This window comes from Tremella mesenterica, assembly GCF_000271645.1.
Source record: "Tremella mesenterica DSM 1558 unplaced genomic scaffold TREMEscaffold_1, whole genome shotgun sequence".
Classification (NCBI taxonomy): Eukaryota; Fungi; Basidiomycota; class Tremellomycetes; order Tremellales; family Tremellaceae; genus Tremella; species Tremella mesenterica.
Genome location: NW_006711225.1, coordinates 3,169,713 through 3,192,374, shown reverse-complemented (window position 1 = coordinate 3,192,374; position 22,662 = coordinate 3,169,713). Strand labels below are relative to the sequence as shown.

At 48.3% G+C, this 22,662-nt stretch overlaps 8 protein-coding genes across 8 annotated transcripts; 5 read left to right on the top strand and 3 right to left on the bottom strand.

Annotated features, from left to right (window-relative positions):
- Positions 1-191: 191 nt before the first annotated feature.
- On the bottom strand, positions 192-506 carry TREMEDRAFT_58985 (uncharacterized protein; the record flags this gene model as incomplete). The annotated part of the gene is made up of 1 exon (XM_007001408.1): positions 192-506. One exon carries the CDS (start codon positions 504-506, stop codon positions 192-194), a length of 315 nt encoding a protein of 104 aa, XP_007001470.1.
- Positions 507-1,553: 1,047 nt separating this feature from the next.
- On the top strand, positions 1,554-5,035 carry TREMEDRAFT_70822 (uncharacterized protein; the record flags this gene model as incomplete). Its single annotated transcript, XM_007001981.1, has 4 exons — positions 1,554-2,057; positions 2,256-2,855; positions 2,959-3,557; positions 3,688-5,035. 4 exons carry the CDS (start codon positions 1,554-1,556, stop codon positions 4,850-4,852), a joined length of 2,868 nt encoding a protein of 955 aa, XP_007002043.1. The 3' UTR covers positions 4,853-5,035.
- Positions 5,036-5,528: 493 nt separating this feature from the next.
- Positions 5,529-7,865, top strand: TREMEDRAFT_72891 (uncharacterized protein; the record flags this gene model as incomplete). The annotated part of the gene is made up of 4 exons (XM_007002107.1): positions 5,529-5,609; positions 5,653-5,787; positions 5,857-7,711; positions 7,752-7,865. The coding sequence occupies 4 exons, from the start codon at positions 5,529-5,531 to the stop codon at positions 7,850-7,852; spliced, it is 2,172 nt and encodes a 723-aa protein (XP_007002169.1). The 3' UTR covers positions 7,853-7,865.
- A 249-nt stretch (positions 7,866-8,114) lies between these two features.
- TREMEDRAFT_58982 (uncharacterized protein) lies at positions 8,115-9,086 on the top strand (the record flags this gene model as incomplete). The annotated part of the gene is made up of 6 exons (XM_007001407.1): positions 8,115-8,195; positions 8,348-8,395; positions 8,442-8,449; positions 8,496-8,510; positions 8,552-8,630; positions 8,976-9,086. The coding sequence occupies 6 exons, from the start codon at positions 8,115-8,117 to the stop codon at positions 9,084-9,086; spliced, it is 342 nt and encodes a 113-aa protein (XP_007001469.1).
- Positions 9,087-9,106: 20 nt separating this feature from the next.
- On the bottom strand, positions 9,107-10,350 carry TREMEDRAFT_72890 (uncharacterized protein). The gene is made up of 4 exons (XM_007002106.1): positions 10,119-10,350; positions 9,815-9,915; positions 9,537-9,703; positions 9,107-9,428 (listed from the first exon to the last, which is right to left on the bottom strand). The coding sequence occupies exons 1-4, from the start codon at positions 10,228-10,230 to the stop codon at positions 9,335-9,337; spliced, it is 474 nt and encodes a 157-aa protein (XP_007002168.1). The 5' UTR covers positions 10,231-10,350; the 3' UTR covers positions 9,107-9,334.
- A 226-nt stretch (positions 10,351-10,576) lies between these two features.
- TREMEDRAFT_72889 (uncharacterized protein) lies at positions 10,577-13,122 on the top strand. The gene is made up of 7 exons (XM_007002105.1): positions 10,577-10,725; positions 10,790-10,886; positions 11,132-11,354; positions 11,416-11,565; positions 11,610-11,794; positions 11,943-12,014; positions 12,155-13,122. Exons 1-7 carry the CDS (start codon positions 10,620-10,622, stop codon positions 12,861-12,863), a joined length of 1,542 nt encoding a protein of 513 aa, XP_007002167.1. The 5' UTR covers positions 10,577-10,619; the 3' UTR covers positions 12,864-13,122.
- Positions 13,123-13,346: 224 nt separating this feature from the next.
- TREMEDRAFT_26505 (uncharacterized protein) lies at positions 13,347-18,570 on the bottom strand (the record flags this gene model as incomplete). Its single annotated transcript, XM_007000705.1, has 20 exons — positions 13,347-13,588; positions 13,680-13,894; positions 13,989-14,416; positions 14,527-15,248; positions 15,296-15,444; positions 15,486-15,749; positions 15,795-16,009; positions 16,055-16,202; positions 16,248-16,303; positions 16,345-16,420; positions 16,463-16,503; positions 16,547-16,780; positions 16,830-16,877; positions 16,919-17,068; positions 17,112-17,171; positions 17,215-17,286; positions 17,333-17,461; positions 17,508-17,594; positions 17,642-17,920; positions 17,965-18,570. 20 exons carry the CDS (start codon positions 18,568-18,570, stop codon positions 13,347-13,349), a joined length of 4,221 nt encoding a protein of 1,406 aa, XP_007000767.1.
- A 1,559-nt stretch (positions 18,571-20,129) lies between these two features.
- On the top strand, positions 20,130-22,523 carry TREMEDRAFT_36956 (uncharacterized protein). Its single transcript, XM_007000798.1, has 5 exons — positions 20,130-20,287; positions 20,379-20,433; positions 20,516-20,769; positions 20,816-21,227; positions 21,273-22,523. The coding sequence occupies exons 1-5, from the start codon at positions 20,261-20,263 to the stop codon at positions 22,448-22,450; spliced, it is 1,926 nt and encodes a 641-aa protein (XP_007000860.1). The 5' UTR covers positions 20,130-20,260; the 3' UTR covers positions 22,451-22,523.
- The last annotated feature ends 139 nt before the right edge of the window (positions 22,524-22,662 follow it).

Here is a 22,662-nt window from a genome sequence, read left to right as displayed (position 1 = left end):
GGCACGTAAGCGTCATCACATTATGATCATATGGTGTTGTCTCTAACTCTTACTTGTCTTTGACTTTAGATTTCAGTCTCCATCTTTCCATTCTTACGGTAATGGTTCCCTCAAACATATCACTTCTCTCAACCTTCCGTTTTCCTCATCTTCGTCTCTCATCGACATACGTTTTTCGCCTCCAAGCTTGGTCACTCCGTCTCCCGATTTACAAGCCCTGCCAGTCGTTTGCCATTCTTCCTCTGGATTCTTTGCTCTTGCATCCATTTAGCCTTCGTTCTCGGCTGTTTATCGGTATAGTTATCACCCAATCCTAAAAATGCTCGCTTCGTTGCGTTCACATCTGTTATGACACCGAGACCTCTACGGAGAAGATCATTAAGGCGTTGAAACTTGCGATTGTGAACGAGAACACATTCAGACAAGTCGGGTCTTCCCTTGGCGGAGAGTATATCGGCGTGTTCCCGTTCCCAACGTGAAGGTTCGTTCAATCCTGATCGACGCATGTCTCACCGCCAGAAGAGACTTACCCCCCCGCGAAAGCTTCATAACGACTTGACAGATACGATCTTTCCTTTAGTTGTCACTCCTCGCGCAATAGCACCGGTAGGGGAAGGGATAAATTGACATTATAGCTGGGTTTCCGTCTCCGACTCCTCCTCCAACAAGCATGTCAACTCTGATTAACGTCTCGGATCCGCGCGCGATGAAGTCAAACTTGAATAATGAAACAAGAGATAGTGGATGAGAAGACAAAAGAAGTCACTTACCACTCCCAGTAAATCACCCCAGTGAGTCTCCAATCCTCACCAAATAAAATATGGTCACCCTTATGTTCACAGTGAAGGACATAGAACGAGCCTCTTTCATATATTTCCGACCCTCTCTCCTACCAACTCCCTGGCTTCGAGATGGACTAGATACTACTGTACAGCCTGGTCTGACGTACACCATGTTTGATCCATCATAGAGTGCAGTACAATTCCGTGTCGATCAGAGCGATGTATCGCCGTTTAACATCTTCAAAAGGTCCCAGAAACCACAGCTGTTGGGAAAGAAGATGATTGCCTGGCCCAACAGTGATGTCGTTTACGCCTTGCTTAACAAAGTGGGAGCTGCCCAACTTGTCAAAGCTCACTTTCTCTGAAGAGATATACCAGTCAGCATCTTGCATGTTCCAATGTCGAATTTCATATGTACGAGTAGTTCGATCGAGATTTTACTTACGTAAGCTTGACTGAACATCGCTCGTCGATTTTGGCTCTTGCGACGGGTAACTACGAGCACTTGGTACTGTACTCTATTGTGTCCAAGTCCATCTCTTCATCCTGCGTCTCTCACTTCATCAACGAGTTATAAGAGAGGGACAATTGCCCCTCTCGTCAATCACGGATCTCCTACAACGTACAAGGCTTGGGAAGCCCGGAGTGAATCTACCTCGACCTCAGCTCAGCTCCCCCCTTCTCACCTTGCGAGCATATGCGACCAAACCTGGGTTTGGCCGTAAACCTCGCGCACTTCCTTTCCCAAGAAGAGCTGTCAAATCCGTCACAATGTCCAAGATAACACTTGTCCCTCCTACTATCTCTCCACATCTGGAATCTGCATCAACCTCCACCGCTCCTGGACCCTCAAAACCTGACGAGAAATCTTCCAATATCAAGCAACCTTCTCCTCAAGAAGCATTTTCCGACTACCTGCGACATGTGACCTCTACTCTTGATCGTCTTACAACCCTTGCGGCAGCTCTTCCACCCAAGTCAGACCTTGCTTTTCATAAGACTATGGATCCGTCGTTTGGTAAGGCTATGGATGCCGGGTCCTTACAGGTCCTCGAGATGGCAGAGAAACTATTGGGAGTCATCAGTGCTACTCAGGGTGGCAAGGGGAAGAGCAAGAGGAATACACTGGAGAATGAAGAGGATGTCACTGACGAGTATCGTCGAGCGGTGGGAGGCGTAGTTGATGGTTTACTGGAGGATGCAGATGAACAGTTGGACGAGTTGAGAGGGGAAAAGAAGGCAGTGGCTATACAGGTGACGGAAGCTCCTCCTCAGGTAGGTCATCTTTCTTAAGATAATATCACTTCATATTCCTTGTCTGACTTTATTTTGTCGATCTAACGACTGCTAGTGGTATGTGTCACATGTCGAAAGGTAGAATCGTGTAAATCGCTTCTCTGTCTTGTCTACAACTGTTTCTTCAGTCGGATTACCTGTTGAAAATTGATCGGAGCTCCCCCGGCTGACTACCAGGGCTCATCTAGCAATAGCCAGAGAAAACGTCCAGGCTACCTCCCGGCTCATATCAGAGATGCACAAATTCCAAAACCTCAACTCCAATTCGACCCTCCAATAGACAACAATAATTCCCCCTCACCCTGGCAACACTCACTATCGACCAAACTTCACTCCATCGTTCCTCTTAGCTATATTCCCCCTTTAAACATTGATTACACTCCGGAGGAAGAGTTAGACCCCACTTTGGCTGAATTGAGAAAAGCCAGAGAAATCAAACTCCGTACTCATCCTTATTATCACGAAACACGAAACCTCGTCTATCCGCAATCTTTGTTCAATCGTTCAGAGCCCATCATACCAAAGCCGATGAACGAGACTCCCTATTCATTTATCGATACACCGGAGCAGCTTGAGGAAATGGTGACTCATCTGAAGAGTGTAACTGAGATAGCTGTGGATCTTGAATATCACTCGACTCATAGTTTTGCCGGATTTACGTGCTTGATTCAAATCAGCACGAGGGAGAGGGATTACATTGTGGATGCTATCAAGTTGCGGTCCGAGCTGAGGAGAGATAAATTGGGCGGTGTGATGGTAGATCCTTCAATTGTCAAGGTGAGTTTCGAGTCTCCTTCGCTGCTCTGTCTTCCTCTCATTACTTTTCTTGTATGGCTATTTTTTACGTGTCCCTTGAAAGGTTGTTTGTGCTGATGGACAGGTGTTTCACGGCTCGCAATCTGATATTCCCTGGCTACAGCAGGATTTTTCTATCTTCGTCGTCGGTCTCTTCGATACATTCCACGCCACATTGGTTCTCAATTTCCCCGCTCATTCACTCGCCAGCTTACTGAAGCTGTACTGCAACTTTGATGCCGACAAACGATATCAACTTGCCGATTGGCGTATTCGACCTTTACCTGAGGAAATGGAGATGTATGCTCGAGCGGATACCCATTTTTTGTTGTACATATACGACAAACTGCGTAATGCCCTGCTGGATAAATCCGTATCGCTTCTCCCGACCCCTGTTGGTGACAAAGAATCAAAAACTTCAGACACAGCGGAGAATGGTACGGTCGAAGAGGGTCATCTCGCTCACTCCGCTATGAAGGAGACGCTGGAAAGAAGCGCACAGACATCATTGATAATGTATCAACCCAATTATTATGATGAAAAGACTGGTAGGGGTTCCGGAGGCTGGAGGGAGGCCTGTTCTAGATGGTTGCCTAGTTCAAAAGATACTGAGGCGGGTGCGGTGTTCAAAGCTCTTCATAGCTGGAGAGATTCACTTGCTAGGAATGAAGATGAGAGTCCTGTGTGAGTACTCTACTGTCTGTCCGCACACGACTATTAATGTATTCGTATTTCGCAGAAGTTGAGCTCTGTGACTGCTTTCAAACCAGACGTAGACTCAGACACGTGGCCTTTGAATCATACTGATACTCAGATGGGTTTTGCCCAATGACAAATTGGTCGCTCTTTCCAAACAACGTCCCTCTACTCTTTTCGTCGTTCAGAAGATCATTGGCAATTACTCCCCTCTCGCCCTACGCCACGCAGCGGATATCTTGTCAGTCATCGCCAGCACCAAAGCATCATTCACACTCGCCCGTAATCCCCCGGCTATTTCCCTGCCACCTCCCAATCCAGAGTCCCTGTCCTCTATCGACTCCTCCGTCCAGACCCTCCCCAAGCCTCCTATCAATGGTGACTCTGACATATCCCCCGAAGCAGTTGCCGATGTCTCCACCGCCTTGCCTGAGAAGCCCGTTGAGACCTCGACCTGGGACGATCTATGGAGTGTCTTTACTCCGAAGAAGCAGGCCCGTAGTGAATTGTTTGGCAATTTCTTCACTTCTTCCCGTCCCGCCCCTACAGTGGCACAAGCACAGTCAAAAGTGCTTTTGACAATGTTTGGCTCGACATTGGGTCAAAAACCAGCTCGAGCTCTTTCTCCCGGATTCGCTGAGGTTCTCGAACAAATACGAGTTGAAATGGTTCCCCCGATTCCATCGACCCCGACGTCTGAAGACACACAACAAGCACCTGCCAGGGCGGAAAAACAAGATCAACTGGTTCCTGAGACTGTCCCATTCGTCCCCTCGACCAAACGGACGACAATTTCCACTTCATTTTCTACTGTCGTCGTTGCCACGAACCCAGGTCCCTCAACCGAAGGAGCAAGTGCGACAAAGGCGAAGGAAGAAGGGCAGAAAACTACGACTGAGACCGTCACCAAAGAAGACTGGGAAGATGCGGTTGTATCCGTTAAGAAATCCCGTAAACGCACGAGGGAGCCATCATCCGGTTCCACAGTTGGGACCCCCATTCTCCAGAAAACCGTTACACCAAGCTCAACTCCCAGCGTAGAGAAAGAGCAAAAGGTTAAAAAGGTCAAGTTTGAAGTGCCGGAATATGACTACGCTTCTCAACCTGATCCACTCTCCAACCCTCAATCGCTTCAAGGACCGAAAGCCGACAAGGATAAGAAAGGTAAAGGAAAGAAGGAGAAGAACAAGGGGACGGGATCGGTCATTGAGATTCCTAGATTTGGGAACCAACCGAAGGATATGTCCCAGCCAAAGGTGGGCAATAAGAGTAAGACGTTTTAAGGGCCAACTTCCGATATCATTTAAGCAGAGGGGTTTTGGTGATTGGGGATAGCCGGGAACGGAGTGAACGAGATTATCGAGGGGGCACTGAAAGAGGGGAGACAGAAGGGGAAAGTGGGAGTCAGCATTTTGTACTTTGGTCATGGTCTTTTTCGTCTCGCATCATTGCATCGTCATCTCTCACGTGTATCATGCGCCAGCATGCCAGTCTTGCCAAATGGCTATTTCTTGTGTGTGACGTTTGACAAGGCCTAATATTGCCCTGCCAGTGATCTGGAAAGAAATCGCCAAAAAGTGCCACTTGGATCCGACTTGCAGTGAAAATAAGGCGCGTCTCCTTCCCATTCGTTGCATATTGACTTCCTCCATTTCAGCATAGCTCTTTCCATAACTTACGTGATCACTCTACTACCTCCCTACTCGACTGTCTGATTGCGGGCGTCAGCTCGCAAAGTATAGGGGGTCAATTTCTACGTAAGTGCCTGACAGAAAGGGGGACTTTACGTAAGAGCCAGACGCAGAGCTCTCATCGCATGCCTATCAAGGCAGTCCGATATTCGTTGTTCCCACTCCTCTCATCTTTCCTGTTCGCGGGATCTTAGTTGGGTGATTGGGTCCTCAACAAACCGACTAGCTCTCTTCCTTCTGACATCCACGTGCAGCGAGTATTGACAACATGTCAAAAGCTCATATGGTGCAAGGGCATAAAGAGATGAGAGAGAAGAAGTACTCGGAAGCTTTATCATCTTTCAATCGAGTACGTGTCTCCCCAGTTCTCACAGACCGTTCTTGACCTCCAGGCGTACAGTTTGGGCGACCGAAGTCTTGCAGTATTCGATTGTAAAGCCGCAGCTATGAGTCGTATACCTGGTTGGGAAGGGAGTGCCTATCAAATCACTTTGGACATGTGTGCCAAGTATGAGCGTGATTTCAGAGTGAGTCCATACATACTCAAGCTTCCTCCTTATCTCTCCCCTTTCCTTATGAGATAGCTAACATGATAGCCTTGGTATCGTAAAGCCGACGTTTTACGAATACTTCACAGTTACCGCGCAGCCATGGAAAGTGCCCGACAGGCTCTCTCTCGAATTAACTCCAGTTCAGAACACAAACGTCATATTGTGGAAACACTAGTGACTCGTATTCAATCTGAAGGGCGTCAAGCTCGTGCCAAACATTTCTCAAAGATGAAAGATGATGTAGCTGCTGAAGCAGCCATGAAAGCTGCTCGTCGAGCTAGAGAGAGAAATAAGACAGATTACACAGGTCTTTTATCACCGGATGTTCTCATTTTGATCGCTCAATTTGGTTTGGAGGCGGATTCTAATTTCGCTTCAAGGATGGAACGTACTTGTCGAAGATGGAGGGATGTGATACGACACACACCTGCGTTATGGAGAAAGTTGGTATTTGGATCAGGGAAAGCTACTTGTAAAGAGGTGCGACCGGCTTCCAAGGCCAATTTATGGCTGCAGAGATCCGGAGGGAGTATCCACACGTTGGTAGTTCGCGATCACTTCGATTGCGACAAGGTCAAATTCGATACGCTTCTCGTGGAATTGAATCTTGAAGCAGTGAGGACCATCGACGCTTCAGGTCTATCGCCGAGATATCTGAAGAAAATCATCCCATCTTGTCCCAACCTTAAAATGTTCCGTACGACGTCCTATTGTACCCAACACCAAATTTCATCATACTCCGATGTCACAACATTATTCTCGTCCATGGTGGATTGGGAGGAAACACTTCCCTGCTCACTTGAGCATGTGTCATTGACTGGTGTCGCGGTGACAATTTCCACACGATCAGTCAACCAGAAAACAAACCAATCTTCGAGCCCCATTTACTGCATGGAAAAGCTCAAGACTGTACGCATGGTGGGTTGTCTGGTGACTGCAGGCCCAAGACTTCGGGACTTCTTCCAACTCGTCCCAAACGCCGAAATCGTAGTTCTAGACGGAACACATTTCCAGTATGAAGCAAAAGGGCCTGAAGATACTGTTCTGCATCTTCCTCACCTTCGATCGTATTCCCAAACGCACCTCAATGATGGGTTGGTGTTCGACACCATCGTAGTCCCAAATCTCAAACGTCTGGAGCTGAATGCTCATGGGCCATTAAATCCGGACGCTAGGATTATCGATCAGCTTCTCGCTCCAGGTCTAGCGGACGCTTTGTCCAATCTCGAAGTGCTCGATATCGGTAAAGCTGCTATCGACCAGGAGCATCTTATCGAAGTCTTACGCCAAATGACATCGTTGAGATTTCTCAATGTTTCATTTTGTGGATTGGACGACGGATTTTTAAGCGCTCTGACCCGAAAGACAGACGAACAGAGTCGTAACATGTTACCCAACCTTGAAGCGCTGTCAATTGCGTGTAGTGACATCACCACGGGTGCTCTGAAGGATTTTGTTGTCAGTCGGACTCGATCATCACATGCTTTTTCTTTCGCCGCCACCTCGTCATCAAACTCTTCAACCACCGTCAAAGGTTCTGCCTTCCGACCTTCAGCTCCTAAGAAACCCTCCGTCATTTCTTCTTCGACGACCCATACAACGACGCCAATCACTCCGCCCAGCTCCCAGCTCCCATCTCACTCATCACAATCATCGACACTCGCGGCTACGCAGAATACGACGCTGGCCCATCTCCGCTGGTTATGCGCGGATCATTGCGAGGACGTAGACTCATCAATGATAATGTATCTTCGGACACGGTTGACATACTTATCACATTGGCTCGGTACTTTTTCGATAGATCGTGTGAGAGGGAAGAACAGATACGCATGGGATGGCGGATGGACCAATGAATGCGGGACGGGTGAGGAGAATCGGTGCGGCCTTCGAAAAAGAATCGGTGAGTCATCAATCGTATACAATTTTGAGCTCATGTTCAGGGACGGAGGATGAGTGGTACGTGTATCATGTGTGTGAGAGACGAGAGGTATCACAGGAAGCTCCAAGTTGGTCTCAATTACCCAAGGATCATAAAATATGAACCCGATTACGCTTCATCATATTCTCATTTGGCCACGTCGGGATCCACGGAGGTTGTCTTACATGGTCCTTTAACTTTTCTCACTAAAGCATAGAAGAACATTATGTGTTTCCTTTGTGGATTAACCCCTTGAGCATCCTTTCTTCTTCACCCGACACTTTGTCAACTCATGCCATGACGGGAATCTTCAGATCGAATTCACATACTCACCAGAAGTTTGTCTCGATATATTACTTACAGCGGGATCTGAAGTAAAGACAGGATGAACGCACCGGGTTGGAGCAATTGGGAAGCAGGAGACGGACCAGCTTTCCCATTTGGAGAAGCCCCTCCTTCACCCGATGTAAGTAATTGTCCTTCGATCCTCTTCACCTCCCGCCTGTTTAACATTCCGTCCCCCTGAAATTGCTACTGTCTGCAATTCAAAGCTTCCCATACTTCTCAAGTGAATTTATCATATCTGTCATTGAATTGATACAGTGAGCTAACGGAAAGGCCAAAGCGGATGAAATTCCAGGTTATGTCAAGAGATTTGGGGCGTACGTGAGTCTACCTCATCCATCACAGTAGAGCTTAACTGATATCTCAGTATACATTGTGAGCTTCTCTGATCCTCAGAGAACTGGTGACTGACTTGACATAGAACCGAGGGAGTGTTGTGAGTTATCATGTAAGAAAACGATGTAGCTGACGAGACAGTTTACCAGCGGGAACCTTACTTCCTTTTGGTGCGAACTTTGCTCTTCAAGCGACATTAGATTTTGGGATGCATTTTCCTGTAAGTCATTGTTCTCCCTTGTCATGTCATATTTCCCTGTGACTTTTCTCCCTCGTCATCATAAACTATCATGAACCGTACTTGTCCGTTATCATCATGTCCATTGTCTCCTCTAGCATCTTCTCGTCCTTGTCATTTCCTGCCAAAATCAATACTCTTCCTAGAGGTCACACCGCAACCATGCAGCTGCTTACCAATCGGGACAGGATCTGCAGTTCGGACTGAGATCTGCATGGGATGGTCCTGCAAATTTCTCCCCGTATCGCACATGTCGACGAGAATGTGATCGTGGTCGATGGTGTATGCGGAAGTTCGAGTATCAAAGCATGGATCGCTGAAATTCAGGCTGGTTCAAAAGTACCCGGAGGATTCCTTTTGCCAGTTTCAGTAGTCAAGAAACCACCTCCTGCACCCGCACCGACTTTTCAAGAGAATCCAGCTTGTGTCATACAATGAGATTCAGGTCGAAGAGCATGGTAGATAAAGCAAGATGCATCGTGTACAAATATATCAGACGTCATATATTAAACCCAAAAGTGACCATTCTCCTCACTGCCCTTCCCGCCAAGCGTTCTCAGTAGTCTTATCATTCATTGAGTACTGTACAAATCACGGCCTTACAAACCCCGATGTCTGACGTGATTGATCCTCTTTAGACATCTGGAATTTCATGAAGGAAGTAGGTTGATCGAAAGGGGAAAAATTCATATCATCATAGCGGCAGCAACACCGGCGATAATTAAACCGATTCCTAAATTTGTCCCGGACCTCGTCGCTGAGTTGAGGTACGCATCGGATCTCTTCATCAGTCCACATTCCGAATATTGGTAGAGGACTTGGAACAAGTGATGAAATGAACCGGGTGAAGAGGGAGAAAGAGTGGTTGAAAAGGATACACAAACTCACTGGAAATAAGTCCCATTGACTGAATCGAGATACATCTCAGGTAAAGTGAAATTGACCGTGACACCACCCCGACGACAAAAGTTGACACCGTATTCCATTGCGTAGGCTACGTCGGCGGGTGAAGCGCATTGAAGGGCTATACATTGACTTATGTATTCCGACCAGAGCTGTTGAGTTAGTGATCTTCCAAATGATTGATCAGAATCGTGAACGGAAAGAAATGAGAGAGAGAGGGGTGGGGGGTGGAGGAAAGAATGTGTGAAACGGCCTTGACTTACAGGATATTCGCAATTTAACGAAACGAATTCGAAAGAATTGGATTGTCCACTAGGCAGAGGGATTGACCTAGTCGTTTGTACATGACAATTCCAGAAACATGCTATTGGATCAGTAATGTTCATTCCTCTATCAGATAATTATTCTCTTGGTCGGTTTAATAACCTCCTGCCGAATATCGGTGCAGGTGAAAAGAGTAATTCACATACAAGACGAGCGTTGAAGGGGTTATCCCAACAAGTAGCTCAGTAATACAGAGATGAACCAACACAGACTCGGGTGAGAGAAAGAGGAAATCGGACATACAAGAAACATCACTGTTCACGTTGAGATGATACTGTCCAGCTGCTGTCGCATTGACCAAAGGGAGCGACAACGACAACACGGCCAACATCGAAGTGAACAGTCGAGGTAGCATTTTGTATCGAGATGGTTTGACTAGATGACACCCGGATTAGTGAATTGAAGGAAGAATATATGAAGAGATAGATGGAAAGAGATGCATGATGTGAGATGGATTATATCCCACCCATGCCACCCAGTACCTTCGAGGAACAATTGATTACTCAACTTTGGACACAAAAAGAACGAGAACAAAAAGACAATTTCAAGCGAAGCAAAAGTGAAATTACCACTTTGGGATATTGTTCACCCCTGAAACCTTAAAGGGGGGGATTGTTTAGACTAGACTCGATGATCACGTGACTATCTCCGTTGCGCGGGATTCCAGTCTCGATATCTTCCTCGATCTGAATGCAGACCGTCTCATGATTGTCGGGTGGAAAGTAGAAAGCTTTGAGTAGTAAGATGGCTTCCTTGGAAGTATTACAACGATGGGACAAGGAAGATGCTCTCAATTGGACCAGAGGAGAGTTTGAGATACCCAACGCTCGAGCATGCGGGGGAGAGATCGGTCAGTGGTCATACCTCTCGAATATTGAAGGTGGTGGGTAGGGTCGATGAGGGCTGATGAATAGACGGAGAGGCTATTTACTTCTGTGGGAATAGCTTGGGTTTGCTGGCGAAGAAAGCTAGGAAACATATGTTGGAAGAGTTAGATGTTTGGTCCTCCAGGTGAGTCTTGGCTTACTTGACTACATTCCATCTTGCTCAATCGGGGGCGGAGGGATCCTGGTGAATCGGAGATACATCTGTAGGTGATCACAAAATCAAGTCGGAATATACACAGAGGATAGAGTGGAAATACTAGTAGAGTATCGTATGAGATGTGAGGGGCGTATACGGAAAATGTATCTTAAAAGTTGAAGAGAGCAGAGGAGTGGATGAATCGAATAGATGTATAATGCTGACACCGTAAGCTCCGTAACGGGTCACTTCGACCATCCGCATAATCGACCATGGAAACATGTGGACGCACCTCTTACTCCCCTTCTAGCTAAGCTATTGGGTGCACAAGAAGAAGAAGTCGCACATACTTCAACATTGACGAGCAACATGCATAATCTTTTTATCAGTTTTTATAAACCGACGAAGAAAAGATGGAAGATTGTGATTGAACAAGGTAGTTTTCCGAGTGATTGGGTGAGTTCTTTTCTTTACATACTTTTCTCCGACACTTCTTTGTGAATTTGCTAATGACAAGTACGCAGTACATTCTCATCCCAGACTGCACGACGCAATTCTTTCTGAAGAGCAAATTCAATCATCTATCATTCCCCTCTCTCCTCGACCTGGTGAAGTGACTCTTCGTACTTCTGATATCCTCTCCACTATTGAGCAACACAAAGACGAAGTAAGTCTTCACCCAAGCTACACATTCAAAGGGCTCATATATAGATCGCTGTGGTTTGGTTACCATTGGTACAATACTACACTGGGCAGTTATTCGACATTCCCCCAATCTCTCAAAAGACCCATGAAATCGGAGCGATATTCGGTCTGGACTTGGCCCATGGGACGGGAAATGTAGAGATTAGATTGAATGATTGGGGAGTGGATATGGCTGTTTGGTGTACTTACAAGTATGTTCATGTGTCTCTTTCCATTCTCCATACTGTCATCATCTTTCGTTTAGACTATGTGTCACAATCATTTTAGAGACTGACATGTTAACTCATCAATTTTCGCATGATGATCCAATGTGGACTGGGCCCAGGGCTGATTTTCAAGATACCTTAACGCTGGTCCGGCAGCAATAGGTGGTATGTACATCCGAACCGGTCTGTCAGACGGTGGACGGCGGTAAGTTTTTCATGTCTCTCATTCTTCTCATCTTTCGCGTCTCTGTTTCCCTCCTTCCTCCTCCCCCGGTTCCAGATCCTCTGGCTTACAAGTCCTAACAGTGAGCTGAACTTATGATGGAGGAGCGAAACTCATGCCAGACTCGCCGGTTGGTGGGGAAACGACCCCCTTACTCGATTCGAAATGCAACCTACTTTCTCTCCTACACCAGGCGCGAAAGGTTATCAACATTCCTGTACACCGGTATTCTCTTCCATCCCTCTATTGGCGACTTTAGAACTCATCGATCAAGTAGGATTCTCCAGCATGCGTATCAAGGGGATCAAACTTACGAATACTCTGGAAGAACTTTTGAGTAAAAGTCGTTTCTATATCCCTCGAACACCATTTGAGTCATCCTCTCTTTCGAATTCCGCATCCAATATCCTTCCGACAGAAGGCACACATCCACCGGGCGGAAGTTTGAAGCACGTTTCTCAAGAAGAAAAGAAAGTGGAAGCTTCAGAGGAAAAGGAAGAAAGAGATACGATAGTGAAATTCAAAATACTCACTCCTCCAGCACCATGGAGAGGAACTCAACTTTCCCTTCATATAACCCCATCTGGTAGTATGCCCCGTATTTTCACTTCCATGTTGAAAAGAGGTTTGGTAGGCGATGAACGGAAACCGGATGTTATACGTTTGTCGCCTGTGGTATTGTATAACACTTTCTCCGAGGTTGGTCGAGCTGTGAAGATAGTGGAGCAAGCTTTGGAAGAGGAAGAGAAGTGGCAGAGATCAATTAAGCTGAATGATGGGGGAAAGGTTGTTGCAGTTGAAGATAGGGACATGTTAGGACCTGAACCTTAGAAATTATTCAGTCTCAAACTTGGCACCAGCTTTGCTTATAAGGTGTGGAATATTGAGGATGGACAATGATATATCATTCGAATGGGGTGACAGGGACAACACAATGGGGATCTTTAACAAGATGAAGATAAATATGAATGGCAGGTTGACAAAGGGAGAAAGGAGAAAGATCAGAAATCATCATCACAGGAGAGAGAAAAACGTTAGTAGTTATACATATCAAGCACATATCAAGACCATGCATCCTTTCAGCTCGGTCAAAAGTCGGCTACAAAACTTAATTTCTTCACTAAACATGTCCGAATTCTTCAATGAACAAGTTACGGGTAATTTGTTCTTGTTCGAAATCTACTTATTACATTGACTCTCATTCAAAACCGATCTATCGTGTATTTTGACCAGGAGACATAAGAAAAGGAGACAAACAAACAGTCAAGTATGAGTGAGAGTTTAGAAACGGGAAGAAAAGAAGAAAAGAAGAGGTCAAGGAAGATGATGACTTCCTGAAGTGGCCAAAACTTGGGCTATATCCAACGGGAAACCGCGAGTTTCAGCTCTATCAAGAGCTGTAATAGTCGCTCCTGCTCTTTCCAAATTACTCATGGTTGATGCTGCCGCAGAGGCGTCACCGACATAAGGAACGATGGAAGCTTCCCCTTGACCTCGGGCTAGATTAGAACCGGAATGAGCTCTAGCGATGGCGGCTAGTAAATCTCCTCGACGCACTGAATGGTCAGCAGCCTTCCTCAATCTTACTCTGTATGTGAAACGAAAAGATGAAAGATGAGAGATACGTTTGAATGAGAGAAAACTCACAAGGCTTGGTGAGATAATCAGTCATACCAGCATCCAAACAACGTTCTTTGTCCCCTATCATGGCATGTGCCGTCAAAGCGATAATTGGAGTTCGGAAAACTCCTTCGGCTTCTTCATATTCTCTTATCCGACCGGTAGCTTCCATACCTCCCATAACAGGCATAGACACGTCCATTAAAATGACATCGTATGGTTTTCTCGCCAATTGTTTTCGTCTATTTCGTCAGATAATTGATCAACTTGTTACATTCATACCCGAGAGAACGAGTCCGAAAAAAAGTTGAGGACTGCGTAGAAGAAATGACTCACTTGTATTTCTCAATAGCCACTTCACCATTGTCCGCCACGTCAATCTGATGACCTGCCGTCTCTAACAACTTCACCGCCAATTTCTGATTCACCAAATTGTCCTCTGCTAACAAAATGTCCAAGACGGTATCTTTCACACTATCGCCCGATGGAGTTTGATGAGACTCTAGAGCAGGAATGAGAGCGTTTGATAGTTCATGTAATGACAACGGTGTGGTGAAATAAGAATTTATCCCAAAGTCTAGACATAATTTAACAGGGATAGGTAAAGAGGTTTGTTCTGCCTCGAGAGGTAATCCGAGAAGACGACGTCGATCATCGTCTACTTTTATGAAAGGTCGGAACCCAGAATCACGAGGTAAGTTACTAGGAACCATCAAGACTGTCGGGATGTATCGAAGTAAATCGAAAGCTCGGACTTTCTCAGCCTGAATAATCAGCATCAACATTCTTCTCGCTTACACTTTTATGTGGAATTGGTGAGCTCGGATAGGAAGCAGGACACGGGAACTAAGGGTTGGCTGAAGAAATCACTTACAATAGGGAACGAATCCACAATCATCGTATCGAATTGTGGACAATCGGGACGTTTCACCAATTCCTCTGTCTCTTCCAAAGTATGGGTCACCACCGGCTGCATCCCCATTTGAGCGATCATATCCCTTACAGAGGAGGCAGTCTTGAGTGTATCGACCATCAAGATATATCTTCCGGCCCAAGGACTCATCCTCTCTGTGATGATCTCCGGAGCGACATTTACCATCTGAGCCAAAGTCGTAAAGTAGAATCGACTTCCTTCTCCATACACCGACTCGACCCATAGATTACCCGACATGAGGTTGACGAGACGTTTCGAGATGGTCAAACCTAGACCCGTACCACCATATTTTCGAGTTGTGGAACCATCCGCCTGGGCAAAGGTATCGAAGATAACATCGAGTTTATCTTGCTTGATACCGATACCGGTGTCGGCGATGCAGAACTCCAGTTCGATATCTTCATCGCGTGCCTCTTTCAATCGACAAGTGAGAGCTACAGCTCCTTCGGTGGTAAATTTGACGGCATTACCGATCAGGTTGGTGATGACTTGGCGTAGACGAAGGGGGTCTCCAATCAGCTGATCCGGAATGCCGGGTTCGATATCGAAGATGAGGTCTAACTTGTTTTGTGAAGCTTTGACACACAACGTTTTGAGCACACTGAATACTGCAAGTCGGAGCGAAAAGGCGATGGTCTCCATGGTCATACGACCAGCCTCGACTGACAAGATTAGCAAATGACGCCTCTAGCTACAATAATCGACTCACTCTTCGAGATATCCAGAATATCATCAATGATAGTGAGCAAGGAGCTCGCCAGACTGGATACGATCATCAAATTCTCTCTTTGTTGACGGGTCAACTCGGTTTCCAAAGTCAACACCGTCATGCCGATGATACCGTTCATTGGAGTCCTACTACATCAGCTCGGTAAAACGAATGATTGTCTGTGACTGACCTGATCTCATGAGACATGTTCGCCAAAAACTCCGATTTACTCTTGTTGGCACCCTCAGCCTCTTGTCTGGCCTTCGTGTTCTTCTCAATACTCTCACGCAGGTTGAACACCATTTGATTGATCTTCGTCTTCAACGAGTCCATCTCACCGGATGCCTCGACAGTGATGAATCGAGTGAAGTCTCCATCGGTAGCGGCGGCCGAAATCTGTGCGAAGGCGCGCACTTGAGATGTCAGGTTAGAGGCCATCGTGTTGACATTGGATCTTCGACATCAGCTCCCATCCTCCATGAACATGGGGTATACTGACGTAATTTCTTGCCACGTTCCCTCGATGTTGGCGACCTCGGCCTGCACTCCCAATTTACCTTCTGTCCCCACCTCCCGAGCTACACGAGTCACCTCAGCAGCGAAGATAGCAAGCTGGTCAATCATATTGTTGATAGTGTTCACCAGGTCCAGAATTTCTCCTCCCGCTTTGACGCCTACCACCTTCTGCGTGAGGTCACCACGGGCGACAGCGGTCTATGAAGTCAGATAGGTTCCAGCACGAGAGATGAGAACACTAACAGTGGCATGCGCAATTGTTCGCACCTGCTCCGTCAGGTTGGCAGCCATGACGTTCACACAATCTGTCAGATCCTTCCATGTACCGGCGACGCCAGGCACTCGAGCTTGACCACCCAGACGACCATCTGTGCCTACTTCCCGAGCGACACTATAGATCATCAGTCTGTAGACATGTCAAGTGCGGTTGACATACCGAGTGACCTCCGATGAGAAGCTTCGAAGACTGTCCACCATACCGTTCACAGTAGACTGTGGCATCAGTTATTATCCACTGACTCCGCTTAACTGACCTTGAGTTCCAGAATCTCGCCGAACGCTTCGACGTTGATCTTCTTACTGAGATCACCGGCGGCGACAGCTGTGGTCCTACGAATTCAGCTCCGTTCAAGCACCAAAAAACACACTCACACTTCAGCCAGCGATCGCACTTGGGTCGTTAGGTTCAAGGCCTATAGCGTAAGTATCGAAGCTTTTAGAGATGTTACACCTCACCATCAGGTTCACGTTATCTGTCAAGACTTTCCATGTTCCCTCCACGTTTGGCACTTGAGCTTGGCCTCCTAGTTTACCCTCTGTTCCTACTTCAAGAGATACACGAGTCACTTCAGCGGCAAAAACTGTAAGTTGGGCAACCATATCGTTGACAGTAATTTTGAGGTCCAAGATTTCTCCTTGCACATCGGCGCTGACGGTCTTGCTGAGGTCTCCTCGAGCGACGGATTTGGTCTTCAAGGATCAGTCATGCTCCACTCGCAGATGAATGGCGATGACGTACCACCTGAGCGATCTCTCGTACTTGTTCTGTAAGGTTCCTGGCCATTTTCTAGGCGTCAGCTTTAAACGACTTGCCGAGGAAACGCCCACGTTGACATTTGTAGTGAGATCCTCCCATACACCTTCGACACCGTCTACAATGGCCTGACCACCGAGGATGCCTTCCGTGCCTACTTCCAGAGCGACACGTGTGACTTCATTGGCGAACACGGTCAGTTGCCGAACCATTGAATTCACGGTCTTCGTGTCAGTCGTGGTCCCGGCACGTAGATCACCCACTCACGTTCTTCAAGACAGCCATCTCACCCTCGACCTCTATTTCAATCATCTTACTCAGATCTCCCTGCTTGTAAGCGACCGGACGTCAGTCAATGACCCGAGCTGACCTTGGCGACAGCTGTTGTGACGCTACCGATGGACCGCACTTGCATCGTAAGGGACTGACACATTCTGTTCACCTACTGCGTCAACATGAATTTCCGTCGACCAGGAATGCAGACTGACATTGACTGTAAGATCTTTCCAGACACCTTCCACGTCTGGGACATGTGCTTGACCACCGAGTTTTCCTTGAGAACCTACTTCGAGAGACACACGACTGACTTCATCTGCCAATGTCCGCAATGACATCACCTGTGTTCTGTCAGCTCGACTGAGAAACAAAGTGGTGGCGACTGACCATTCCGTTCACTGTTGTCTTGAGCTCAGCAATTTCTCCATTCGCCTCCACGTCGATCGTCTCACTCAGATCACCCTTGGCGACAGCCTGGAAAGTCAGTCGGGAAAGCACACTTCGATTAGAAGGCGACTAACCGTGGTGACCTTGGCAATACTTCGCACCTGGTTAGTAAGATTGGCGGCGAGTTTGTTAACCACAGCAGTCAACTCCTTCCACGTTCCTTCGACGCCATCTACTACGGCCTGACCACCCAGTATACCTTCCGTTCCTACTTCTAGCGACACGCGCTCCACTTCGACGGCAAAGTTGTTTAGTCTGTCCACCATGGAATTGATGATTTCCTTGAGTTCAGTCATGGTCTGACCTTCGACCGGCACGATGATCTTCTGAGTGAGGTCTCCCGTGGCGACGGCCTGATGATCAGCACGAAACTCCCTCTGTCTCAGATGATGATCACCTTGCAAACTCGTGCGATATCCTGCACTTGAGCTTTAAGCAATACCAATTCCTTCTCTGCTGACATGCCGGTGGTATTGTGACTATCTCTCCATCCGGCATCATGTACGCCACTGTCGAGATCCAGTTCCATGGGGTGGATACCCAAGGGGCTGGGACGATTGACGCCGTTGTGCCCCGTGGCTAGGGGTGTTGAGATGGACCCATCCAGAGGCTGGGAGCAAGTAGGACAGGGAATGCAGGTGGAAGCCGAAACATCTGATACGGGTGGAGTCCATTCCGGAGTGAGGAGGTCGGGTCCAGGAATCGCCGTCTTCTGCGGAGAAGGTTTCTGATCTGCCTTTACCATGGGTGATCGCTCCGCATCCCAAACCCTTTGACCGAGTGCAATGACGGCACGCTCGATGGCGTCTTCTGCAGGCGTCTTCTTGCCTGAGTATGGACTGAGAGAAAGGGCATCATTGCTGATGGGTTCATTGGTAGGAAAAGGGTAAGAGGGTGATGGATGTTGCGAGACTTGAGAAAGTAGGGCGAGTAGATGGGTCTGAAAGGCATCAGCCTGCGGCGGGTCCAGCATTGGCGAGCCCGAGAGGGCTAAGGCCGCCATGTCGCCGCTGGCAATTGCCTGAGGTGTCGAGTCGACGTCAGATGTGGATGGAAGAGGAGTTGAATGAGTGGAATGTGAGACGCGGGGACGTTTGGAGCGAGAGGGGCCGTTGGCTTGTTCGGTCAGCTTGAAGGCGTTTTGAGACAAGAGATGGCGACGCGAGTGTTAAAATTCACTAGGCTGCAGTGAATTTGTAGGTGAGGTGATAAGAAGGATCACAAGAAGTTCTTCAAGAGTTGATTGATATAAGTGCGGTGATGTGGAGGTGTGGATATATGTTGATAGGATTGACCAGATCGGGATGAAGATCAGACGGGGGTCGCAGATGGGATGATCGCCACAGCGCGAAAAGGGTACGGCGAAACGTCGGCGTCGTCGGAGAAGGACGAGTGGCAAGGAATGTGAAAGGAGAGACAAGGTAGAAGGACAGGCTGCACTCACCGTCGTCACGATCACCAGAAGGAGCGTGATAGAAGTCGCGTTTGAGTTTGGATGGAAGAGTAATGTTGGGCGACGTGAGGCGAGGGCAGGAAGAGACTGACCCCTGAGTGGGATGTCCCTTCTCGTGCCGTTTATAGATGTGATGACGGAGAGAGCTCTCTGTGTCTCCACTCTATCGTTCTTACTGCGCTAATGTATGGCCAGATCGTTGATCCGTATGACGTGTGACCGAGTGGCAGTGACGAGAGAAAAGGTGGGGAAGCTTGTTTGGAAAGACGAGACTAGTGAGAGTGGCAGAGAGAGAAAGGAAGCCGGCCGCGGCTCAAGGGGAGAAGGAAAGATGGGCCAGGGGCGAAACGGCAACCGGGTCAAGGGGTCCTGATCAGAGGGGTTCGTGCTCACTGCTCTCCCGGGCGCGGGGCAAGCTCAAAAAGCCAAGGCACAAATGAATCACGAAGCAATCGTGTTGGGAATTTAGGCTCGCCGCTCACTGTACGTGCAAGGTGCCAATGCAAGCAAGCCTGGCAGGTGGTGGCCGTCTCAGTGGTAACCTCTGCTGCTTACTTGATGAGTACTAAGTGTGATCACTCTGCACATTGCGGAGAACACACCGATAGCCCGATCATGGTCTCTGAGTGGTGGAGGCGACCCGCCACGGGCTCGCTAGTCGTTCCAAGCGGAATGATACTCCATAACTTATCATGTTTCCACCGGTCACCGGCGGGCGTGTCACACAGTGATCTTCACTGGCTGTGGACGATCCAGTCACGACCTCGCGCTTCATTGGCCGAATGGCCCAGGCTCTAGTAAGGCCTTGTCAATCAAACGAGTGGCGAGAGGTCACACAGTGTCGATCCGGCGAAGAGTACTTCACGACTACTAACAAGGAAGCGCTTGAGGGAGAGTTGGTCACAACATTCCAGATGCATATGCGAGCGTGGCGTAAGAATTCTGAGCGAAGGTCTGTCAGAGTGGGTCAGATCGGCGGCGATAGCCGCTGGCCTGTATTCGGTCCCCCCTGATAGACCCCGGCGTCATTGCCAGAAAGTTCTACGGCCTCCACCCATGTGGTAGAGGGTGCTCGCACAATCCATTAGCCACCACTAGCCACCCCCTCCCACACGATAAAATCTTCATTCACTTTTCATCCTTTCATCGTCTACATCTCTACAATCAGTGACTTCCTTTCAACGACAAATTCCATTCTAACTCACCACACTTTCAACTCACATCTCATCTCATTCTCAAAATGACCAAAGCAGTTGGTATTGATTTGGTACGTCTTTTTCCTTTGCCCGTTCACTTCTCCCTCATTCCCGCCGTCCTGCCCTAACGTTCGATAGACCTATAATGCTGACTTCCGACAGGGTACCACCTACTCTTGTGTAGCCGTCTGGCAGCAGGATCGTGTTGAAATCATTGGTGAGTGACCGCTTCTCATCCAACATACTCCTTATGGCCCCTCGGCCTTTCTCTTGTTAAAGAGCGTTGGCTGACTTTCCAGCAAATGACCAGGGTAACCGAACAACCCCTTCTTACGTCGCATTCACCGACTCTGAGCGACTCATCGGTGATGCTGCCAAAAACCAGGTTGCGATGAACCCCCACAACACGGTCTTCGACGCCAAACGATTGATCGGACGTAAATTTACGGACGCAGAAGTGCAGGCCGACATGAAGCACTGGCCTTTCCAGGTCATCGACAATGGCAGCAAACCTGTCATTCAAGTCGAGTACCGTGGTGAAAAGAAACAATTTGTGAGTGACCCATCGTATACTCATCTCTGACGGCGCTGACTGTCAGACTCCAGAGGAGATCTCTTCCATGGTTTTGATCAAGATGAGAGAGACCGCCGAGGCCTACCTCGGTGGTACCGTTACCAAAGCCGTCATCACTGTTCCTGCCTACTTCAATGACTCGCAACGTCAAGCAACCAAAGACGCCGGTGCCATCGCTGGGCTCGATGTCCTTCGTATCATCAACGAACCTACCGCCGCCGCTATCGCTTACGGTCTCGACAAGAAGAGCGGGGGTGAGAAAAACATCCTCATCTTCGACCTTGGTGGTGGTACTTTCGATGTGTCCCTCTTGACCATTGAGGAAGGTATTTTCGAAGTCAAGGCTACCGCCGGTGACACCCACTTGGGTGGTGAGGACTTCGACAACCGTCTCGTCAACCACTTTGTTCAAGAGTTCAAGCGAAAGAACAAAAAGGGTAAGTCTGGCTTCGCTCATGTACCAAACTTTGCTGACCTGACAGATCTTAGCTCTAACGCTCGTGCTCTTCGTCGTCTCCGTACCGCTTGTGAGCGAGCCAAGCGAACACTTTCCTCCGCCGCTCAGACATCAATCGAAATTGACTCCCTCTTCGACGGGATTGACTTCTACACTTCCATCACCCGTGCCCGTTTCGAAGAGCTTTGTCAAGATCTTTTCCGGTCCACCATGGAGCCAGTCGAAAAAGTCCTTCGCGACTCGAAAATGGACAAAGCGTCAGTCCACGAGATCGTCCTCGTCGGTGGATCCACTCGTATCCCCAAGATCCAAAAGATGGTCTCTGACATGTTCTCTGGCAAGGAGCCCAATAGGTCAATCAACCCCGACGAAGCTGTTGCTTACGGTGCTGCTGTCCAGGCTGCTATCCTTACTGGTGACACTTCCGAAGCCACCCAGGACATCCTTCTTCTCGACGTCGCTCCTCTCTCTATGGGTATCGAGACCGCTGGCGGTATCATGACCCCTCTCATCAAACGTAACACCACTGTCCCCACTAAAAAGTCCGAAATTTTCTCCACCTACTCGGACAACCAGCCTGGTGTCCTCATCCAAGTCTACGAGGGTGAGCGTGCCAAGACCAAGGATTGCAACCTTCTCGGTAAATTCGAGCTATCCGGTATCCCCCCTGCCCCTCGTGGTGTCCCTCAAATCGAGGTTTCCTTCGACGTCGACGCCAACGGTATCCTCAACGTCGGTGCTTCAGACAAGACGACTGGTAAATCGAGCAGAATTACGATCACCAACGACAAGGGTCGTCTCAGCAAAGAAGAAATTGAACGCATGCTTGCCGAGGCTGAGAAATACAAAGCCGAGGATGAAGCCGTTGCGGAGAAAGTCCAAGCGAAGAACGGTCTCGAGTCATACGCTTTCTCTCTCCGCCAGACCTTACAAGAAAACGGCGACAAGTTTGACGCCACCGACAAGCAGACTTTGGAATCTAAGGTCAACGAAATCATCGCAGCTCTGGACACGATGGACACTGCCAGCAAGGAGGAGATCATGGAACACCAGAAGGAGCTGGAGAACGTCGCCAACCCGATCATGACCAAGTTCTACGGTGCGGGCGGCGGTGCCCCTGGTGGAATGCCCGGCGGTGGTATGCCTGGGGGTGCTCCTGGTGCGGCCGCGGATGATGGGCCTTCTGTCGAGGAAGTGGATTAGGCGGGGAAGAAATGTGTTTCATAGATGGTAATCGGGAGATCATGAACATGTATTATGCATCGCGTCCGGCTCGAACAAGAAAGATTGTGAATGCTGCCGTGCTGCCCATTGCATCCTCCAGCTCGATGGTCGCCGTGACCTGGAGATAACGTATACAGTAGGTAGACGATTGTCCAGCCGCACGTGGAGATTTCCACTCTAACTTGGTGACT

Coding starts and splice junctions, on each gene's coding strand:
- TREMEDRAFT_72890 (XM_007002106.1), bottom strand. CDS start 10,230: ATGCTACCTCGACTGTTCACTTCGATGTTGGCCGTGTTGTCGTTGTCG. Junction 9,916..10,118: donor CGTGAACAGTGATGTTTCTT/GTATGTCCGATT, acceptor CTGATCCAATAG/CATGTTTCTGGAATTGTCAT. Junction 9,429..9,536: donor GTCAATGGGACTTATTTCCA/GTGAGTTTGTGT, acceptor ACTGATGAAGAG/ATCCGATGCGTACCTCAACT.
- TREMEDRAFT_72889 (XM_007002105.1), top strand. CDS start 10,620: ATGGCTTCCTTGGAAGTATTACAACGATGGGACAAGGAAGATGCTCTC. Junction 11,355..11,415: donor GTAGTTTTCCGAGTGATTGG/GTGAGTTCTTTT, acceptor GCTAATGACAAG/TACGCAGTACATTCTCATCC. Junction 12,015..12,154: donor CTGTCAGACGGTGGACGGCG/GTAAGTTTTTCA, acceptor AACTCATGCCAG/ACTCGCCGGTTGGTGGGGAA.
- TREMEDRAFT_36956 (XM_007000798.1), top strand. CDS start 20,261: ATGACCAAAGCAGTTGGTATTGATTTG. Junction 20,434..20,515: donor GGATCGTGTTGAAATCATTG/GTGAGTGACCGC, acceptor CTGACTTTCCAG/CAAATGACCAGGGTAACCGA. Junction 21,228..21,272: donor CAAGCGAAAGAACAAAAAGG/GTAAGTCTGGCT, acceptor CTGACCTGACAG/ATCTTAGCTCTAACGCTCGT.